At 38.7% G+C, this 17,037-nt stretch overlaps 1 protein-coding gene across 12 annotated transcripts in view; it reads left to right on the top strand.

Annotated features, from left to right (window-relative positions):
- Positions 1 to 14,655, top strand: part of ARHGAP12 (Rho GTPase activating protein 12) — a 75,238-nt gene extending 60,583 nt beyond the window's left edge. For 9 of the 12 annotated variants that reach the window (XM_068173122.1, XM_068173081.1, XM_068173131.1 and 6 more), the window contains 9 exons: positions 1,113 to 1,217; positions 1,576 to 1,674; positions 4,218 to 4,326; positions 5,084 to 5,203; positions 8,083 to 8,181; positions 10,266 to 10,343; positions 11,130 to 11,264; positions 11,534 to 11,636; positions 12,055 to 14,655. In XM_068173122.1, coding sequence (XP_068029223.1) covers positions 1,113 to 1,217; positions 1,576 to 1,674; positions 4,218 to 4,326; positions 5,084 to 5,203; positions 8,083 to 8,181; positions 10,266 to 10,343; positions 11,130 to 11,264; positions 11,534 to 11,636; positions 12,055 to 12,229 — 1,023 coding nt within the window. In that variant the 3' untranslated portion in view covers positions 12,230 to 14,655. The remainder of the gene's footprint in view (positions 1 to 1,112; positions 1,218 to 1,575; positions 1,675 to 4,217; positions 4,327 to 5,083; positions 5,204 to 8,082; positions 8,182 to 10,265; positions 10,344 to 11,129; positions 11,265 to 11,533; positions 11,637 to 12,054) is intronic. The other 3 variants (XM_068173097.1, XM_068173050.1, XM_068173040.1) reach the window with 2 other exon arrangements.
- Positions 14,656 to 17,037: the final 2,382 nt, after the last annotated feature.

Here is a 17,037-nt window from a genome sequence, read left to right as displayed (position 1 = left end):
GTTTTCTGAACCATCTTTTCTGCCCTTGGGTATGGCTGTTCTTGTACAGGCTGGAAACTTGTGTTTGCAGCAAGGAGCTTGTCCTGGGGCTTAGGAGGTCCCCCAGAGCTGTCGCAGGAACAGCATTCGCACATCAAAGCTTTGTGAAGAAATTAAGGACCTTTCTGGGGGAGCAGATGCTACAAGCTTTCCCTGGAACTACAGCATGAAATTTCTGTGCTATAACTGAGTGATTTCCAGCTTTTCCTGTTCCAGATTTTCCTCATGTCACTCACAATTAGAGCTTTTTGTTTGTGTGGGCCACTGAACTGGTTTCCTTGAGGAATTACATTTCAAAGCTATGTAGTGTATGTTGAAATCATAGTAAAAGTACTTTATTTTTAAAAATTCTGATACCTAATATAAATGTGAAGGTAGGAAGTAAGAACATCTCCCTGAGGTTTTCCTCCAAATTGTTTGAAGGTTTGCTTGTAGGTTATTAGCTCTTCAGTAGACAGACAGTGAGTTCTGTTTCCATGGTAGGACATGCTCCAGTATTGCAATAGAAGCACTACAGAAAAGTATAAAAGTGTTGGGGGGTAAATGTTTTCAGAAAAATTATAAATGGATAAATGTACAAACTGAGAGTGCTCTTTCAGTGTGGAGGGATGTGATTCCTGTCCAGCAAACCTACTGTTTCTAGTTAGATTTTTGGTTTTCTATACAACTGCTGATTAAGTGGTAGAATGTTTGGATTGTGTTTTGTTTAGTTACTTATTAGGTGGTTTTGTTTAAAGCTTGGAACTATCTTGGCTAAAATCAAGCTACAATCAAATGTTGTATGGACTTCTGCCATTTGTGATAGAAAAAAAATCTCTGCTGGAATCTGATTGGCATTTAAATTTGTGGAATTTCGAGGGTTTTAAGCTGAGCAGCTTGTAACAGACGTGCTTAAGGGTTGTTCTGTGGAAGGTTTTTTGTTTTCCTGGTGTCATACCTGTTGATTGGTGGCAAAGTACTGTATCTGGTCTAAGTTGTATGGACTATAAATAATACATGCTGTATTTAAAAGATTGCAAGACTGTTAAGAATGTAGGTTTAATTTTTTCATCACTGTTCATAATTTTTTCCAGAAGTTTGGTGTTAATCAGTCTAAGCCAGAATTTACAGTGGATCTTAAAGGGGCTTTGATTGACTGGGCCTCAAAGGACAAATCCAGCAAGAAAAATGTTATTGAGGTAAATTATTTTATTTAAATGCAGAATTTTATGCACTTCAATTACTGATGTATGAAATTTTCTTTAAGCTTAAAATCAAAAACTCATAAAATGGAGTTTTATCCACTTCTACCTGCTTAAATGTAGCTGTTATCTTAGTACCTGCAAGAAATGTCTATTTTTAATATGTCTGCATGGGATATGCTTTGCATTTTTAAGCAGACTGTTAATGGCTGTTCTCACTGGTAAATGTTTTTGAGTATCTGTGTATTAGCTAACGATTTTGCCAGTGAAAAGTTTAATTTGATTTAAGTGATTTTACTTTTGAACTGTAGTGTGTTTATCAGTTCTGATGATATCTGTTTTTATTTCTTTAAAGCTAAAAACCCGCCAAGGTACTGAGCTCTTAATTCAGTCAGATAATGACAGCTTTATTAATGAATGGTATAAAGTTCTTAACTACACCATCAATAATCAGGTATGTATTTATATCATGAAGGTTCTATTATCACAGTAATATTATTTAGTAAACTAATTGATATAACAACTTCTAAAGTTCAGTGTGCATCTTCATTTACTGATTTTCTTGAGAGTAGGCAGGAGTTTTAGGATATGGCAGTTCCTGATGGTGGTGAGTGAAATATAATTAATAGTGGCAAAGGGAGAAAGATGGTCCACTGGCTTAAGATGCAGGAAGTGTGGGCTGGCATCCATCTCAGAAATGAACTTACTTCTCTGGCCAAATACTTGTTCTGTCTCAGAGACCTGAAAGGTTCTGAGAGAGAGAGGGAATGAAAGGGGGAGGATGGCCAGGGGACAACTTAATGACATACATTCTATTAGCATTTCATGCTGCTCTTCACTTACTATGGCTGCACTGAAGTGCAAATTAAAAGTCCTGGCAAAATACTGTATTATCTCTTCTTATCTGACAGCATAATGCCAAGTATTTAATTATCAGAGAAGTGCTCAAGCATTTGCTTTTGATATTGCCAAACAGGATTAACAGTTTTTTAATTCAGAAGTTGCAGGAGATCTTGCAGAAAATATTGCTCTCTGTCAAGTGTACTTCATATGTATTCTTACTTTATAGTAGTTCCAGACTTGGCTGCTGTCCATTAGCTCCAGTTTTGCTGCTTTCAATGCCAGTCAGTGGCTTTCATTTCTCTTAGCTCTGTTAGTGCTTTTCACATATGGGTGTCTTCCACCAAAACACAGCAGGCTAATATGAATGGTTGAGTTCTTCTTTCTGAGCACTCATAGTTTAGAATCCTAATCTGCTCTCTCCTGGTATGGAAATGTCATGGCCTTAATACCCAGGCAAGGCAGTGTCACCCAGTCACTCAGTTACCCCTTCTCCTGTCTGCCCTGTGTAACACAACTGAGGCCACTTCTTCCCTGCTTAAAAATGAGTGAAGATGGAAAGGCTGAGATATGCTGAGATGTGAGGTATTACCTGTGAGGTTGAGGAAAGGTGGAATAAAGAGAGTTTATCAGCATTCCGGAGGAAATGGTGATGTACACTGCTGGGAGCTGGTAGCCAAGAGACCCAAGACTACAAGGCATAAGTCAAGAAAATGCATTAGACTACCTGATAGTTTGAAGCTCTGAAGCTTTGGGTACAAGAATCCATCAGATCTAAAGCCAACTTTTAATTTTGGAAAGTTTATGTTAACAGTAGCTGTGATCTCTTTCCCGTGTCCAAGGCACTATTGCTAGCATGACAAGACCTTCCTCAAAAGAAAGGGCAGATCAGATTCTGTTCTCTTTGCTCCCTCAGGCTGCTGTTGTGGCAATATCCTGTACAAGAGGAACAGCTACCTGCAAAGGATGTGGCTGCTCTTTTTTGAATACAGAAATTTCCACGTTATTACTTTAGATTTGTTGCACAGTACAAACTAGATCCCAGGTGACTTTTTTCCAAAGCATTTAATAGTTTTTAAATATGCCAATCCTAAAAAGCTTTGAGGCCTCTTGAAGAGTAGCAGAGGATCCTTAATAGGGACATTATTTGGGCAGTTGAATATATTGATCTGTGATGTGTGAAAAGGCTATCCAAAGCTTTTGAAAAGGACCAGGAATGAAGGTGTTTAAAGGTAACACTGCCCTACAGGTTAAAGTACAGCTTAGTCCAGGAAGTGATGCTGCTGCTCAGTGCTCTGGAGCGCACAACGCTGCCTCTTTTTTTTAGGGTTTCCTTCCTTGTAAAAGGAGGCACTCTGCAGTCAGATTTTGGCAACTGCATAGCAGTCCAGTTCACTTCAGTTGAAGTGAAGTAAGACATACACAGTTTGGGAAGGGATATGTTGTACTGAAACTGAGGAAGTTTGTTTCCCCATTTCCTGGGGTGTCTGCAGTCAGGCACGTAGCCTGGGCTGCAGGTAAGATCAGCAGACTGGTATCTGCCTCCACACTTTAACATGGTCTATGTTTTCACTTGACAGTGTTTAATGAGGGTATGCTGAGATAGCAGGAACACTGGGAGAGAGTTTTAGACACTGATACACTTACTTTTCAGAGTGTATTCAGTGTATGTTTTGACAGTAGTGAGATTTTCCAACTGATCGTTCTGTTTTCTATTAAGAAAATTTTACTTATAGAGAAAACAAATTGGGTAAATGCTATAGAAATGTTTTCTACTCTATCAGTCAGGCATTTCTGTGGCAGACCATTAAATAGCTGATGTTTGTCTATTAGATTTGGAAAATAAGCCCAACCAAAAATATTTTGTGTTGTTTATTGGTTGATGTAATGAAGTGTTATCACGATAGGCTGGTTGTACTTTGTTCAGTGTCCAGTTTTATGATTTAAATAGTGTTTCTCAAAGTTATTCTGCGAATGAGAGTGGTGTTGTCTCTGAAGAAGTTTAACATCTAGAGTTCAGGAAAGACCAAACTGAATGTCATTATAGGGGGAAAAATTGTGTATTGTAGAACTGTCTGCAGGAAATGTGTGTGTTAATGAATGCTGTATTTTCTGAACTGGCAAACTGAGCACTGCATATCTTCTTAAATCCAACAGGTAATAGAGTCTGATGAAGCATTAGATGATGAGGTACCCGATTCCCCTGGAGTGGAAAAACAAGACAAAGAGAAAGAGAAAGAAAATAAGGACTCTAAGAAACTTCGTTGTGAGTTGAAAATTTTCCATTAATTTATTCTAGCATTGCCAGTTTTCATTTTCTGCATCTTCAGTGTTATGTGTAAATAGGGAAGAATTCAAAAGGACAGCTAAAAATGAAACTACTGAAGTTTGGAAACAATCTTAATATAGCTCATTCTACATCATGATGCCACTTGGTAAATTTTCTTCCAAAATTTTTATTAATGTTTTATTAATTATACTTTAAAAAAGGAAGAAGAAAAAAAGAAGCGTGAAATGTCTTTAGCTCCTGTTGTATGACACATTTAAAATAGGGGAAAATAAGCAGTGGTGAAATTAATTGTTTTCAAGGTGTTGTCAAATGCACAGAAATAGTATCTGACTTACCAGGCAAACTGTTTTCTCTGCTATCTTTCCAGGCTCTATATGTAATTTTCAAAAAATTATTTATTTCTTTCAAGGTAGTTAACCTAACTAGAGGCAGGACTGGCTTTGAAACATAGCTGCATTTTTTAAATTTCCACAGCAATTCCACACATAAGCTATCGTTTAGTTGGTTTTGCAAGTTTTTAGTGACAGGGTTGCCTCTTGGTAGTTTGAGAAATGGATGCTATTTACAAGGAGTTCCAAAAGGTTAAGGAAAAAAATAGGGCTGTGTTGCAAATTTGAATAGGTTTTTTGTGTGTTTTGGAGTGCAATGGTTTTTTATTTAATGTTGGTTCCTTGGCTGATAAATGCAGTGTTGGTTCTGTGGGTAGTAATGCTAAATGTGTTTCTCTTTTCAGCAGTGAAAGCCCCCAGCAATATAGATTCCACAGATCAGAAGAAGACCAAAACAAAGCTCAAGAAGTTTCTTACACGGCGCCCTACATTACAAGCTGTCCGTGAAAAAGGCTACATTAAGGGTAAATGAACCTTTTTAACAAAGGACATAATTTGAAAAGCTGGGTTTAGTAGTTCATGTGTAAAATTGGGTTAAAATGGTCTAGTTTCAGAGTAAAATACATGTGTATAGTTGGTTTAACAGAAGTCTTGGATGTATAGTGGAACTGGTGATTGCTGTACTTCTGAGTGCTGTTACTAGCCATTAAACTGCTCGGAGGATGCCCTCTCCTTCAGCTCAGTGCTGGCCAAACTGCAGCGAAAACTGGGGGCCCAGGAGCCTGTTTGGACTTGGACTCTCTAGCTAAGAAGCACTGCATTCCACCCTTCTGAGCTGGAAACTCAGATATCTGACCCTCATTTGTGCAAACAGGGGAAAGAACAGCCCTTTGGGTACAAAGCTGAGTGCGTGCGCTCACCCGTTTCACAAGGGTGTTTTAGTCCGTGTGGAACCAGACAATCATGTGCCATATCATAAGAAATGAAATATTTAGGAAAACCAGGATGAGGTTACAGGAGTCTTAACTTAAACATCTTTTTCCCATAACCTTTTTTGAATGTATACATTGTTTTTATTGTTTCATGAAGAGTGTTACTGATACTCTTGCATCAGATTTATGAAAGATTTCTTTTTGTCACACTTGTAGAAATTTGAGAGAACAGTATTTGCACAGGTTTAAGTTAATGTGTTTGTGTAAATTATTGACTTGCTACTCATTGTAAAATTTCATTTATTTATTTATTTGTATGCTTTAGCAGGACTTGTAGGTGGTGCTCTACTAGGGTCAAAATAGCATATGGGTAGGCAAATACCAGACCAAATCCTACTGTGATTTGCCTCACTACATACTTTTAACAGGTGTGCTTCTGTTGCATGTGGCATTTGATATATTTGTGTATCTGCAAATATAATTTACTTGTAAATGATGGAAATTTTGTTTGGAATAAGGGAGCATTATTCCCAGACTTTGACGTTTTGCTCTGCTTTACAACTTAGTATTCATGTCATGGCTCAGTGACGTAACTTCTGACATTGGCAACAGTGAACACAAAGCCAAGTTTAACTTGTACATGTGCGTGCTAATGATTGGATTTTTAATAAAGGCATTAAGGAATGAGGAGTTTGGTTTTTATTTAAAAGCATGGTGTAAGTTTTAAAAGTTGGATGTGCACTGTACAGCTTTACATTTGTTGTATGAATGAAGAATACAGAAGTCTTCATTTAAAAGCCCAGTGTACTTTTGTGGCTGCTGCAGAGCAAGCTTAGTAAACGGAAAGCTTGGCAAACCCAGTATGAGCAGAAAAACTAGTGAAAAGTTCTGGAAGAAAAAATCCACTTGAAACAGCATGCACTAAGTGGAGAAGGAACTGTGTTAGTTTTGTTACATGGAAAATCAAAAGTACAGACATTACTTTTAAGATGTGAAGATAAAACACTACTCCTGTATATGTTGAAATTATTAAAGTCAAAGGCAATTGTAGCAAATTACTTTGTTACATGCTACTATTTTCTTCTGCTACCTAATCTGCATTGCTTTACCTGCCACAGCTGCATGCTAGCCTGGCTTTCTGCTGCGTGGGCTTTTTCAATCCTTTGCTACTGATTCTGCTTATAAAGCTTGCTGCGTGAGTAGCTGCCACAGCACTGAGGTGGTGTGGACCACTGGCCTTATCATATCCAACTAAAAATGCCATTAAATGCCCATTTTCATACTGTAAAATTGGTTTGGTGTGCTGTTTGGGTTTCCCAAAGCACTAGTCAAGATGCAAGAGTTGTTAATCTACTGAAATTATTGAACATGAAAAATGGGCTAGATGTTGTGCATGATGCAAATGCAAGAGCAGTCTCTCTTTTGCAGATGCTCTGAAGTAAGATACACCAGATTCTGGGAAGATGGCCACTTATGTACCTAATTGAACAGAGTAAACAAACCAACAAACAGCCCTTCCCTTTAAGAGTGGAATCTTTGCTTCTCTGTCTCATGACCCCATGTCACCATCATGCATCTGAACAGAAGAGGCCATCTATTATTTGGGCATCTTTGATGAAAGCCATAGAAATGGATCTATCAAAGGTTTTGGTGATAGCAATGTGGGCAAGAAGAATTAACATGCTGCTAAAATTCACTGAGACATTGGAGGATTCTCCTCTCTGTCCAAGCTAATTTTCATTTTTACTCCACTTTATGATGGAAAATACTCCCCGTGGATTGTGCAGTTTTTAAAATAAGATTCAGATTTACCATTGCCCATAAATATCTGTATTTAGATTCTGACTTTGCAGCCAGGTTGCCTATGCATGGTCAGACTTGCATCCGTTCAGAGATCTGAGGTAGAAGTCTATCATTTACAAATTTGTGTCAGAACTTAAAAATGTCAGAAGACTCTATGTTAAAGTAAATTAATATATAATGTGTTAAACAGTGGGTGCAGTGAAAGATGGCATTTTGCAGGGCTTTTTTCCAAGCAATGCCAAAAGCTTTCACTCTGGCTAAAGTTCATTATCTCTTCAAATTTTTAACAAAGATTGCAATAAATGCATGTTGAGCTTGGGACAGGAATGGAGTGTAACAGGACACATTTGTATCCATTAAATTTCTTATAACATTATTGACGACATGACTCTTTAAAAGTATCACCTGATGGATTAAAATTATCTCAGTAGCAAAACTTCTTTTCTTGGAGGCTCACGATTGTGTAGCTGCTGATGCTTTTCGTACTGGGAGCTTTTTCTCGCTGGGAGCTGCTGAGAACTCCTTCCAAAACTTTCCTATTTCCTCTCCAATGCTGCGACAATTGTATCCAGTAGACTTTGCCCTTTGTAGAGGTTTGTTTTAACCTGAACTAGTTCTGTCACTTGTGTCCTGTTCCACTGTAAATCAGTCTCTTTACTTGGTTCCAGATCAAGTTTTTGGTTCAAATCTCACCAGCTTGTGTCAAAGAGAAAACAGCACGGTGCCAAAGTTCGTGAAGCTGTGCATTGAGCATGTTGAGGAACATGGTATGGTTGAATTTTTTGTTTACAATTCTCTCTAGCTCACCAGTCTTAATGTTGAACATTTTAATCTTAAAATGCTGTTGGTTTATTTGAGGAAGATAATCTGAAACTTATGTCTGGAGTTAGCATTGGGTTTCCAAGAGTGAAGACATAGATGGGATCCAAAGTGGGGAGAGGGGAGGAAATCTTATATCTGAGAAACTGATCTGTTTCAGTATATTTCAAACTGAAGAAAAGGCAGGACAGCCTCCTGGCAGCAAGGCTCCAAGGGAAGAGTGATTTCAAGAAGTAGTAGAAGAGCGCAGCTCATCAAGTTTTTTTTTTTCAGATTAAAAGTGAGACTATTGAAATGCAACTATTCATTTTTGGAAGGTTTAAGCATGCTAACAATCACTTCTATTAAAACTTCCTTGAAATGAACTTTTAGGAAAAAGTTGTGTTCCTGCTCTGTGTATGCACTGACTGCCAGAAGACCAGCCTGTTGGTTTGATGCCCTTCAGCCAGTTACGCGAATTGCTATATTTTATGCAATTCTGGAGATTATCGGTGTCCACATATTGACTCAGTTTTTGTTTGCTTTGATTGAAAATATATATTTCCTACCTAATAACTGAGAACAGTTTGTTTGAAAGCTACATGTGACATTCTGGGTTTTCTGCTGTAAAGCACATCTTCACATTTTTGTTGAAAATGTCACTTGTGACTCCTGATTTGGCTGTGGTCTTTGCGGGTTTTCTTGCCTGTTCCTTGCTGTTGTCTTTGCCTTATCTCTTGGAAAAAATGACTGAGAGGGGATTATGGAATCTCCATAATCATCATTCAGATATTTACCAGTCCGTTAATCTGAGAACATTCCCTTGAGTATCGGGGTAAGTGTTACAGGGGAGTACATGTGAATTCTAAGGCATCTTCCATGGGAACTTCATTTAGCCTGTAGTCTTCTTTGTCAATGCTTCTATCTTATGGCTTGGGAGGGGAGAAAAACTGCTTCCATTGCATTACTCCAGTTTGACAAACTGCCACCTTGCTTGTGGCAGCAGGCTTTATTCCATTTGTGATCTGAAGATTGTGAGAAAGGGGTTATTTTGCTTTGTTCTTTTTTTGTTTTGTTTTGGGTTTTGTGTTTTTTTTTTTTTTTTTTTTGTTTGTTTGTTTGTTTTGGGGTTTAAAAAAATTTATTTTATTTTAAAGGCAAGACTGCAGTGAAAATAGTGAAGTTTTCCTTTTTTAAATACCTGAGGGGAAGCTGACAGAAATGAACAGCTTTTTTTTCCTACTTCTCCAACTGTTCCTTCTACCAATACACTTCAAATCAGTCCATTCTGTAAAGGAATGACTAGTGGATTATGGGGAAAAGGGATATGTCAGATGGTGCTGGTAGCTGTGCTGTGTTGCATCAGACAACTCCTTGAGGAGCTACAGGGACTTGCAGGTATTCTGGCAACACTCACCCTCTCAGTGGCACTGACTCACCTGCTGCATCCAAGTGGCTTTTCAGATAAATTCTTTACCTCCTAATCACTGCTGAGTAACTGCAGTAGCAACCACAGAGACACGGTTTTCTTCTTTGTGAGTGTGAAATCCTGTAAGGCAAGGGCTGCCCATTTTAGTTCTGTAGGCTGTTGGGTGGCTCTGAGTGTGCATGTGCATCATTCCTTCTCCATGTAAACCTGGTCACTTGACAACTTTGAGATCCTCTCTATGCATGACTTGATTGGGTTTTTCTTAACCATACATTAAAAATTGAACATTGTAGCCACAAAATACCTGGTTATTGCATGTTGGACTCCCATGTATTCCCTGCCCACCCACCAAGAGCATCTTAAACAAGACATCTGATCTCATCTGGGAAACTTGGAGCTGTTGCCTCATTACTACTTGAATAGGAAGTTTTAGAGATTACTTTGAGCTCAATGCTGCCAAACTTGTGTCAGCAAATTAAACCCCCTCTTTTTTATATGCCCTGCCCATCAAAACTAGCTAGTTTAACTTTTTATTTCTGTTACAAGGTGGGTTTCCTTTGCTTTTAATTTTGCTGAGTAGACCTATATGTAAGTTATTAAAATGGATTTATCCCTTTATTTCAGGATTAGATATTGATGGCTTATACAGAGTTAGTGGCAATCTTGCAGTGATACAGAAGCTGAGATTTGCAGTCAATCACGGTAAGCTTCCTCCAGTTATATTACAGTGGCATATATTTTCAGATTGTTGAAGTCCATAGAAAGCTAAGGCAAAAGACTTCTCTGTAATTGTAGTATATCAAGAAAAATTACTGTCATCCTCGAAGTAAAATTACTTCAGAATTACAGAACTGACTGTGTAACATACATTGCTTGAAAAACCTGACATTCTGGAGGTTTAGTCTCATACGGACCATAGAGGCATTGCTAGAACAGAATTCTAAAAAAAGATTGTAATAGAATTTGAGGAAGGGAAATTATTTCAAAGGGGAATTATTTCAAACAAAATAACTCACCACAGCAAGCATGTTAAGCTTTCACTAGCATTAAAATTGTAAGTTGATGTATTTTTTAGTGAGATTTGCTACTGCCTTTTAGCAGGGGGAGGGCTTAGCTCCTCTTCACTGTACTCTGTCTATAAAACCTTTTCTTCTGTCAGTATCTTAGTGTAGCCCATCCAGAATCTGACCTTTTGTTTCCTGATTGACAGGATCTAACAGGAAATTTAGTGTTATATCAGCAGCTCCTGTTCCCTTCTGGAAAATGCCCTCGGAGTAGGGGAACTGTATGTAGTGCAGTAGGCAGAGTTTAGCCATCTCCATCTGTTGCTGCAGCTCTGTATCCCAAAATGGGATATGGAATGTGCTGAAGTAGAGCAAGTCCACTGCTTTGAAAGCAATAAGTACAGAAGAATAGTTGAGTTAATTAAAAAAAAAAAAGCTTTTATAGTTGAAGTATTATAATTAATTATTTATTTTTCTCTCTCAGATGAGAAGCTGGACTTGAATGACAGTAAATGGGAAGATATACATGTCATTACAGGAGCTCTAAAAATGTTCTTCAGAGAATTGCCAGAGCCACTGTTCACTTACAACCACTTCAATGACTTTGTCAATGCAATTAGTAAGTCTGGAGAACTTGGATATGGTGTTTGGATAAGTTCTGTACAATTTTAAAAATGATTTTGGACATAAGAAGAATGTTTTGGTTGCGAACGGGGTGACTTGTCCGGAATTGCCTGCTCGTGCTGCCGGGGCCGGCCGGGAGGTGGCAGTGTCCTATCTCGGATAAGCACTGCAAACCGTGGCTTTCCTTCCCAGCCTCTTAAATTTTATGCTCAAGTTTTAAACAAAAATACTGAACCTTCGTTTCTCAACCTCACCCTTTTACAGAGCAAGAACCAAGGCAGCGTGTCGCTGCTGTTAAAGATTTAATCAAGCAGTTGCCAAAACCAAATCAGGACACGATGCAGGTACTCTTTAGACACCTGAAAAGGTAAGTAACAGAGAGAGGGAAAGACTTTGTATTTCTGATCTTTCCTTAAAGATAAAGAATCCAATTTAAAGTACCAAGTGACTGTTCTTACTGCATTTTTTAATACTGAACTTGGTAAAAGCATGTATGAACTGCTTGGATATGAGCTTGCAGAGCACCAGACTTGAGACAGTATGTTGCATAGTTGTGATGTTTGCTGCCAAATCCTTTAGAGGGACTGTGAGAGGACCAAGAATGACATTTCAAAATAAAACCTTTTTCATAGAGAGGGGAATTATGGCAGCTGTATGTCCTCATAGCAGGACTACTCATTGAATAAATACTCTGAATAGCCATTTGCTTTGGGATGTGTCTTTTTCTGTCATATTGTTGCCCTAACACTGATAAATCTCTTCTTGTGTATTGTTTTCTCTTTCAGAGTTGTAGAAAATGGAGAAAAGAACCGAATGACCTATCAAAGTATAGCAATAGTTTTTGGTCCAACCTTATTAAAACCAGAGAAAGAGACTGGTAACATAGCAGTCCACACAGTATACCAGAATCAGATTGTAGAGTTAATTCTACTGGAATTGAATTCCATCTTTGGACGCTGACATTTTTCTTGGAGCAGAAACTGGAAGTGATGGATTGGCAGCAGTACTCCATCAGAAGGAAAACCTCTTGCTGTATATGATGTTTTATGTTTGTGGACCAAGCAGCAACTTGTTTTTTGCACTTTTGGGGAGGGGAGAAACAGGAGAAATGTTTGACCACTTTAATGCAAATTAAAGACAACACTTCAGATTTCTTTGAAAAGTTCAATATAAAAAGTCAATTGAAAGGTTTATAGTTTACCTTTTTAAAGTATCATTGGAAAAATTTAATATAGGTTCATACACTGGATTTCATGGAGAGTAAAACTAATAATCTCAGACTGGATAATCTGGAATTTAATCTCAAAATTCTTCCATATGATGGGGAAAATTCCTGCCATTTTTCCCATTATGGAAAAATTCAGTGAAGTTACATCTTAAGCTTGTTTATTACAACCTACTTAGATCTGTATGACACTTTTCCAAGGGGTTTCTGCATGCTGTGACTGTCGTAGACTTGTGCTAACAGTTTGGTTTAGTTATTCAAATCTAATTCTTCCCTTGATGTCTGCTGCCCTCTGTCATACTTTTTCTCCTGTTTTTCTGTTGTTGGGGTTTTTTTTTGTTTTATCTTTTTTTTGGTGGGGCTTTTTTTTTTTGTTTGTTTGTTTGTTTGTTTGCTTTTTGGATTTTTTTTTTTTATACTTATTTCTTCCTTTTTTTTTTCCCTAGCAGCCTCTCTGGAAGTTCTTTGCTGCTTCATAGAGCAGCACACTATTACACTATTTCAAACACTGAACTTGTAAGAATATCCAGCAATGGTTATTTGTCATGGGGCATAATAGAAGTAATATTTAATAAACATGATCATTTTTTCAGGGTATGTCCTGAACTAAGTTTTGTGTTATACTGATCTAAAGCTAAAATCCTACATAAATACCGACTGTAACACTGTATTGAGTTCTTGGTATAATGCTGTGGTAGTGGAAGTTCATTCTTGATGTAAATACAGGCTGTCCTTTTGATTCCTGTATATAAGTCAGTTCCTGTATAGTTTAAGAACACTTTAGTCACACATTTCTAATCATGGGTAGATTAGCTACAGTAGCATAATGTTTCCAGTGGATGTCTGGGTTTCAGCAGGGAAACAGGTTATGGGGAGGGAGGGAGATCTAACTTTGTGCACTTTTAGATGTTAATTACATTTGCGGGCAGATAACTGTAATGCAAATGGTACTGGAGAAATACTGAGCGTGCTTGCTAAATTGTTAATGCACTACAAGAAGAGCCTTTTAGGTTATTTAATATGTACAGGATACATTAGAAAAATGTATTATGAATTCTAACATCTGCAGATAGTAAAAGTCATGTTTTGATAGATAGATGTTTGATGGAATCCACTATGCTAAATTTAAGATTTTCTTTTTACATTAATGTAGAATAATTTGTAAAATTGGTTTTGAAAGATTTTGTTACAGGGAGCATGGTCTGCTGAAGATTTTTTTAAATGTATTTTTCTAGACTAACTGCTGTATCTGACATATTTGTTATGTCTAACCTGAATAAAGAAAACCAGTAGTTCTTTTAGAGTTTACCAAACCCACTTCAGACAACATGAGCCTCTATTAAACAAGACCAATGCATCTTACCCCTTAGCATGGATGGATACCGCTTGTGACAAAGAGCTGTCACACTGGACTGAAATATGAATGCCTAATTTATAACCTGACAATTTTAGAAACTTCCCAGTCCCCTTCTTTAACAACTTGAATTCCAACATAAGGTTCAGAGAGGGCAGAAGTAATTTATGGATATAAATTTGCAGTCTCTAAAGCACATCCCGGCTTGGAGCCCGCTGTACAGGAAACGGTTACGTTGAGGAAGGGATTGTGTCGGTAGCCTTCGATCTGCTGTGTCCCTCTCACACACAGCCCTGGCTGGCAGCAGAGGGGATGTGTGGTGACACTCTGAGCTGTAACCAGACTGATGGTACGAGAATTTCACGAGCATAGGGCTTGCATGAAATGTTTTTGGAGATGAGCAAGAAGATTAGTAACCTTGTGGCTTTCTCAGTGTCTTCTTGTGGTAATGGTGAAGTCTTGTGGTTTGTTGCAAAGCGACTGGGTGAGGACTGTGAAAGCCCTGTCTCGGAGGTGTGTTGTCAGCCTCCCTCTGGGCTGTCACACCGAGCAGTGCTGAGCCTGTGCCCTAACCTACCAGAAAATATCGACTGAGTTGGAATCTGTGGCTGTACATTATTCAAACCCTGCCTTTGGCTGTAAAGAAAGAATTCCTGCTGCTACATGAGAGGGCTTGTTCACCGGTCACCTTTTGTTGCGAGTGTTACCTTTTTCAAAGGAAGAATGCCTTTTTAAAGCAATTTGATTATGAGGATGTCACACTTTTCCTTGTATTCCCCAAAAATAAAGCATTTTGTTATTACAATATCTAGTATGGTTTTGTCCAATGAAGTTGTCTTAATATTCCAATTTTTAGTTTGGGGAGTGGAGAGGATTCTTTTTACTTGAAGGAGGTGTAGGCAAACACTTGAGACATTTAGGAAGAGGAGGAAGTCCAAGCTGATGGTACATTTGTTGTGACCAGCATGAAACTGTGTATGTCACCACACTGGGTTTCTTCACTGCTTGAAAGATCTTGTCTTGTCCCTGCAGCTAGCTTTCTTTTAAATAATCAAAATGAGGGATCTGCACAAGCACACCAGGGGATGTGTATACATATACATCTATGTGTATCAGATGAAACATAGATAATTTTTTATATTCCTCAGTTCAGACTCTTTATCAGATTTGGCTCTGGTTTAAAATCAATTTAAAGCCTGAATATAATTTTTCGGGGCCATAACCACTCAAAGGATTCTGGAGATCCAACATTGTGTATTGGTGCCAGCTGAGATTTTTGTTCCAGCACTAAAGCTGTGTTCAGCTACACAGCAGTAGTGCCAAGCAACTTTCAGCCATGCTTGATCTGTACTGGTTACAGGTTTCTTCACTTTGAAGCTGGAGAGAGAAGTGGACACAAAAAAGACAAGGCAAATGTGCACAGTCACTTCATGTAAACTAATTTTTTTAAGTCGGAGTTGCATGCAGGAAGCTTTATTTACTTGCAAGTGGATGGATCGTGCTTACTGTGCAGGCTCAGGAAAGCCTCCCTCTCTTCACAGAAATCCGTGATAAATTCCCTTTGTACTCAACTCACTGTCCCCTGGCAAGCGAACGCCTTGCAGCATGAGAGAGAAGGGAGTTTATTGGTAACACAGTATCAGTTTATTCCTAGGCTGGGCCCTGACTTTTTTCCCCTTGAAGGGAACAGCTTCATTTAGCCCTAGAGAAGTGATATTTTCAGAATCAATTGGTTAATTCATAAGCCATAACATAACCCAGGCACAGTAGGGCATTCTGCTGGGCCCAGGGGGAGGGAGGGCATGTCTGATGAGGCTGCCTGCAGCCGCTGGGGAGAGGAGAGCTCCTCTGAAGAATCTTAATTAGCCTCCACAATTGTGAAGTTTTGTGGGCAAGCAGCTGGTAGGACTGGATCAGGCCTTTACAAAAGTAGCCCTATGTGAATGTGGGGCTTAAATGAACATTCCCCCCCTCCAGCTCCCCCAGCATTCTTGTAAACAGCGCACTTGTAAAACAAGCTCACTCTGTGTAACAAACCAACATGAAAGACATTCAGAGGCGACTTGGCCTCTCAGTCCATTTTATTGCCTTGAGAATTAAATGGCAGCTCTGATATTAGTTTCCTACAACTTCCCCAAACAGATTCAAGTTTCTTAAGGTAGTCAGCTGCTACTTTAAAAAAATAAAAGAAATCTGTGTTGTGTTCGGCAAACTCAGAACACAAAGTGGAACAGGCCAGTACAGTGTAATTTTTATTTCTCATGGAATCTCTTCTTACAGCTTATTACACTAAAATATAGTGGGCTGGGGAAGGAGAGAGAGATCCTGAGTGTGGGAATAAGTAAATACACAACACTGAAGGCAACAGACAAAGCGGGTGTGATGGACAAGCAAGATAGCAAAGAAACATTCACTCAGAACTGCAGGAATCCAGGCCAGAGACCTGGGAGAGAGCCAGGCTGTCAAGAGTGTGGGCTGGAGTTGCTTTTTATTTTCTGTTTTCTTCCTTTGCGCATCTTACAATACAGATGAAGGCCCAGTTATGTTTTTAAGGGTAATTTGCTCTGCAAACAGATGGAGTTAAGTAACATTGCAAAGCACCAGTATCTGCCTTTCTCCATCTTTTCTGGACACTTTTCTGGCCTCTATGTGTCAGCTCCTCAGGGCTGCACTTGAGTCTAACTTCCCTGGACACAAGCACCTGAGTGCTAATGGGGGTCAAGAGCTATGTCCCTTCAGCCAGCATCTGTGCAATACAAAAATAAACTTGTTCTCAGTTTGGCAGTGTTGTTCTGGTGACACTGAGGGCCCCATCCAAGATCCAGCCCTTTTTGCACCAGATCCTGAGAAATGCAGGTGGTCCTGTCTGTTACAACCTCAGCATTCCAGAAGAAATAAATACATGAAGCTCAGAAGTGGGAGTATGCCAAAGAAATAAAGCTCCAAGTAAACTATCTTCACAACTAGTTTAGATCTGCATGCACAATACAAATCTGCTCAGAATAGCTTAATTAGTTAATTCATAGTGTGAAAGAAACAGCTGTCCTCTAAAACATTAAGTACTGTAATTAAAAGCTGTCATTTCTTATATTAGGAATTGGAAAATACATGTTAAATATTGGTCAGCCTGTCTAGTTCATCAAGTGCTGCAGCCAAATCACTGGAATCAAACCACTGGCAGTGTTTCCT

The sequence above is a fragment of the Anomalospiza imberbis genome, chromosome 1 (genome assembly GCF_031753505.1).
Source record: "Anomalospiza imberbis isolate Cuckoo-Finch-1a 21T00152 chromosome 1, ASM3175350v1, whole genome shotgun sequence".
Lineage (NCBI taxonomy): Eukaryota > Metazoa > Chordata > Aves > Passeriformes > Viduidae > Anomalospiza > Anomalospiza imberbis.
Note: the sequence above shows the minus strand (reverse complement) of the source record. Positions and strands in the feature narration are given on the sequence as shown.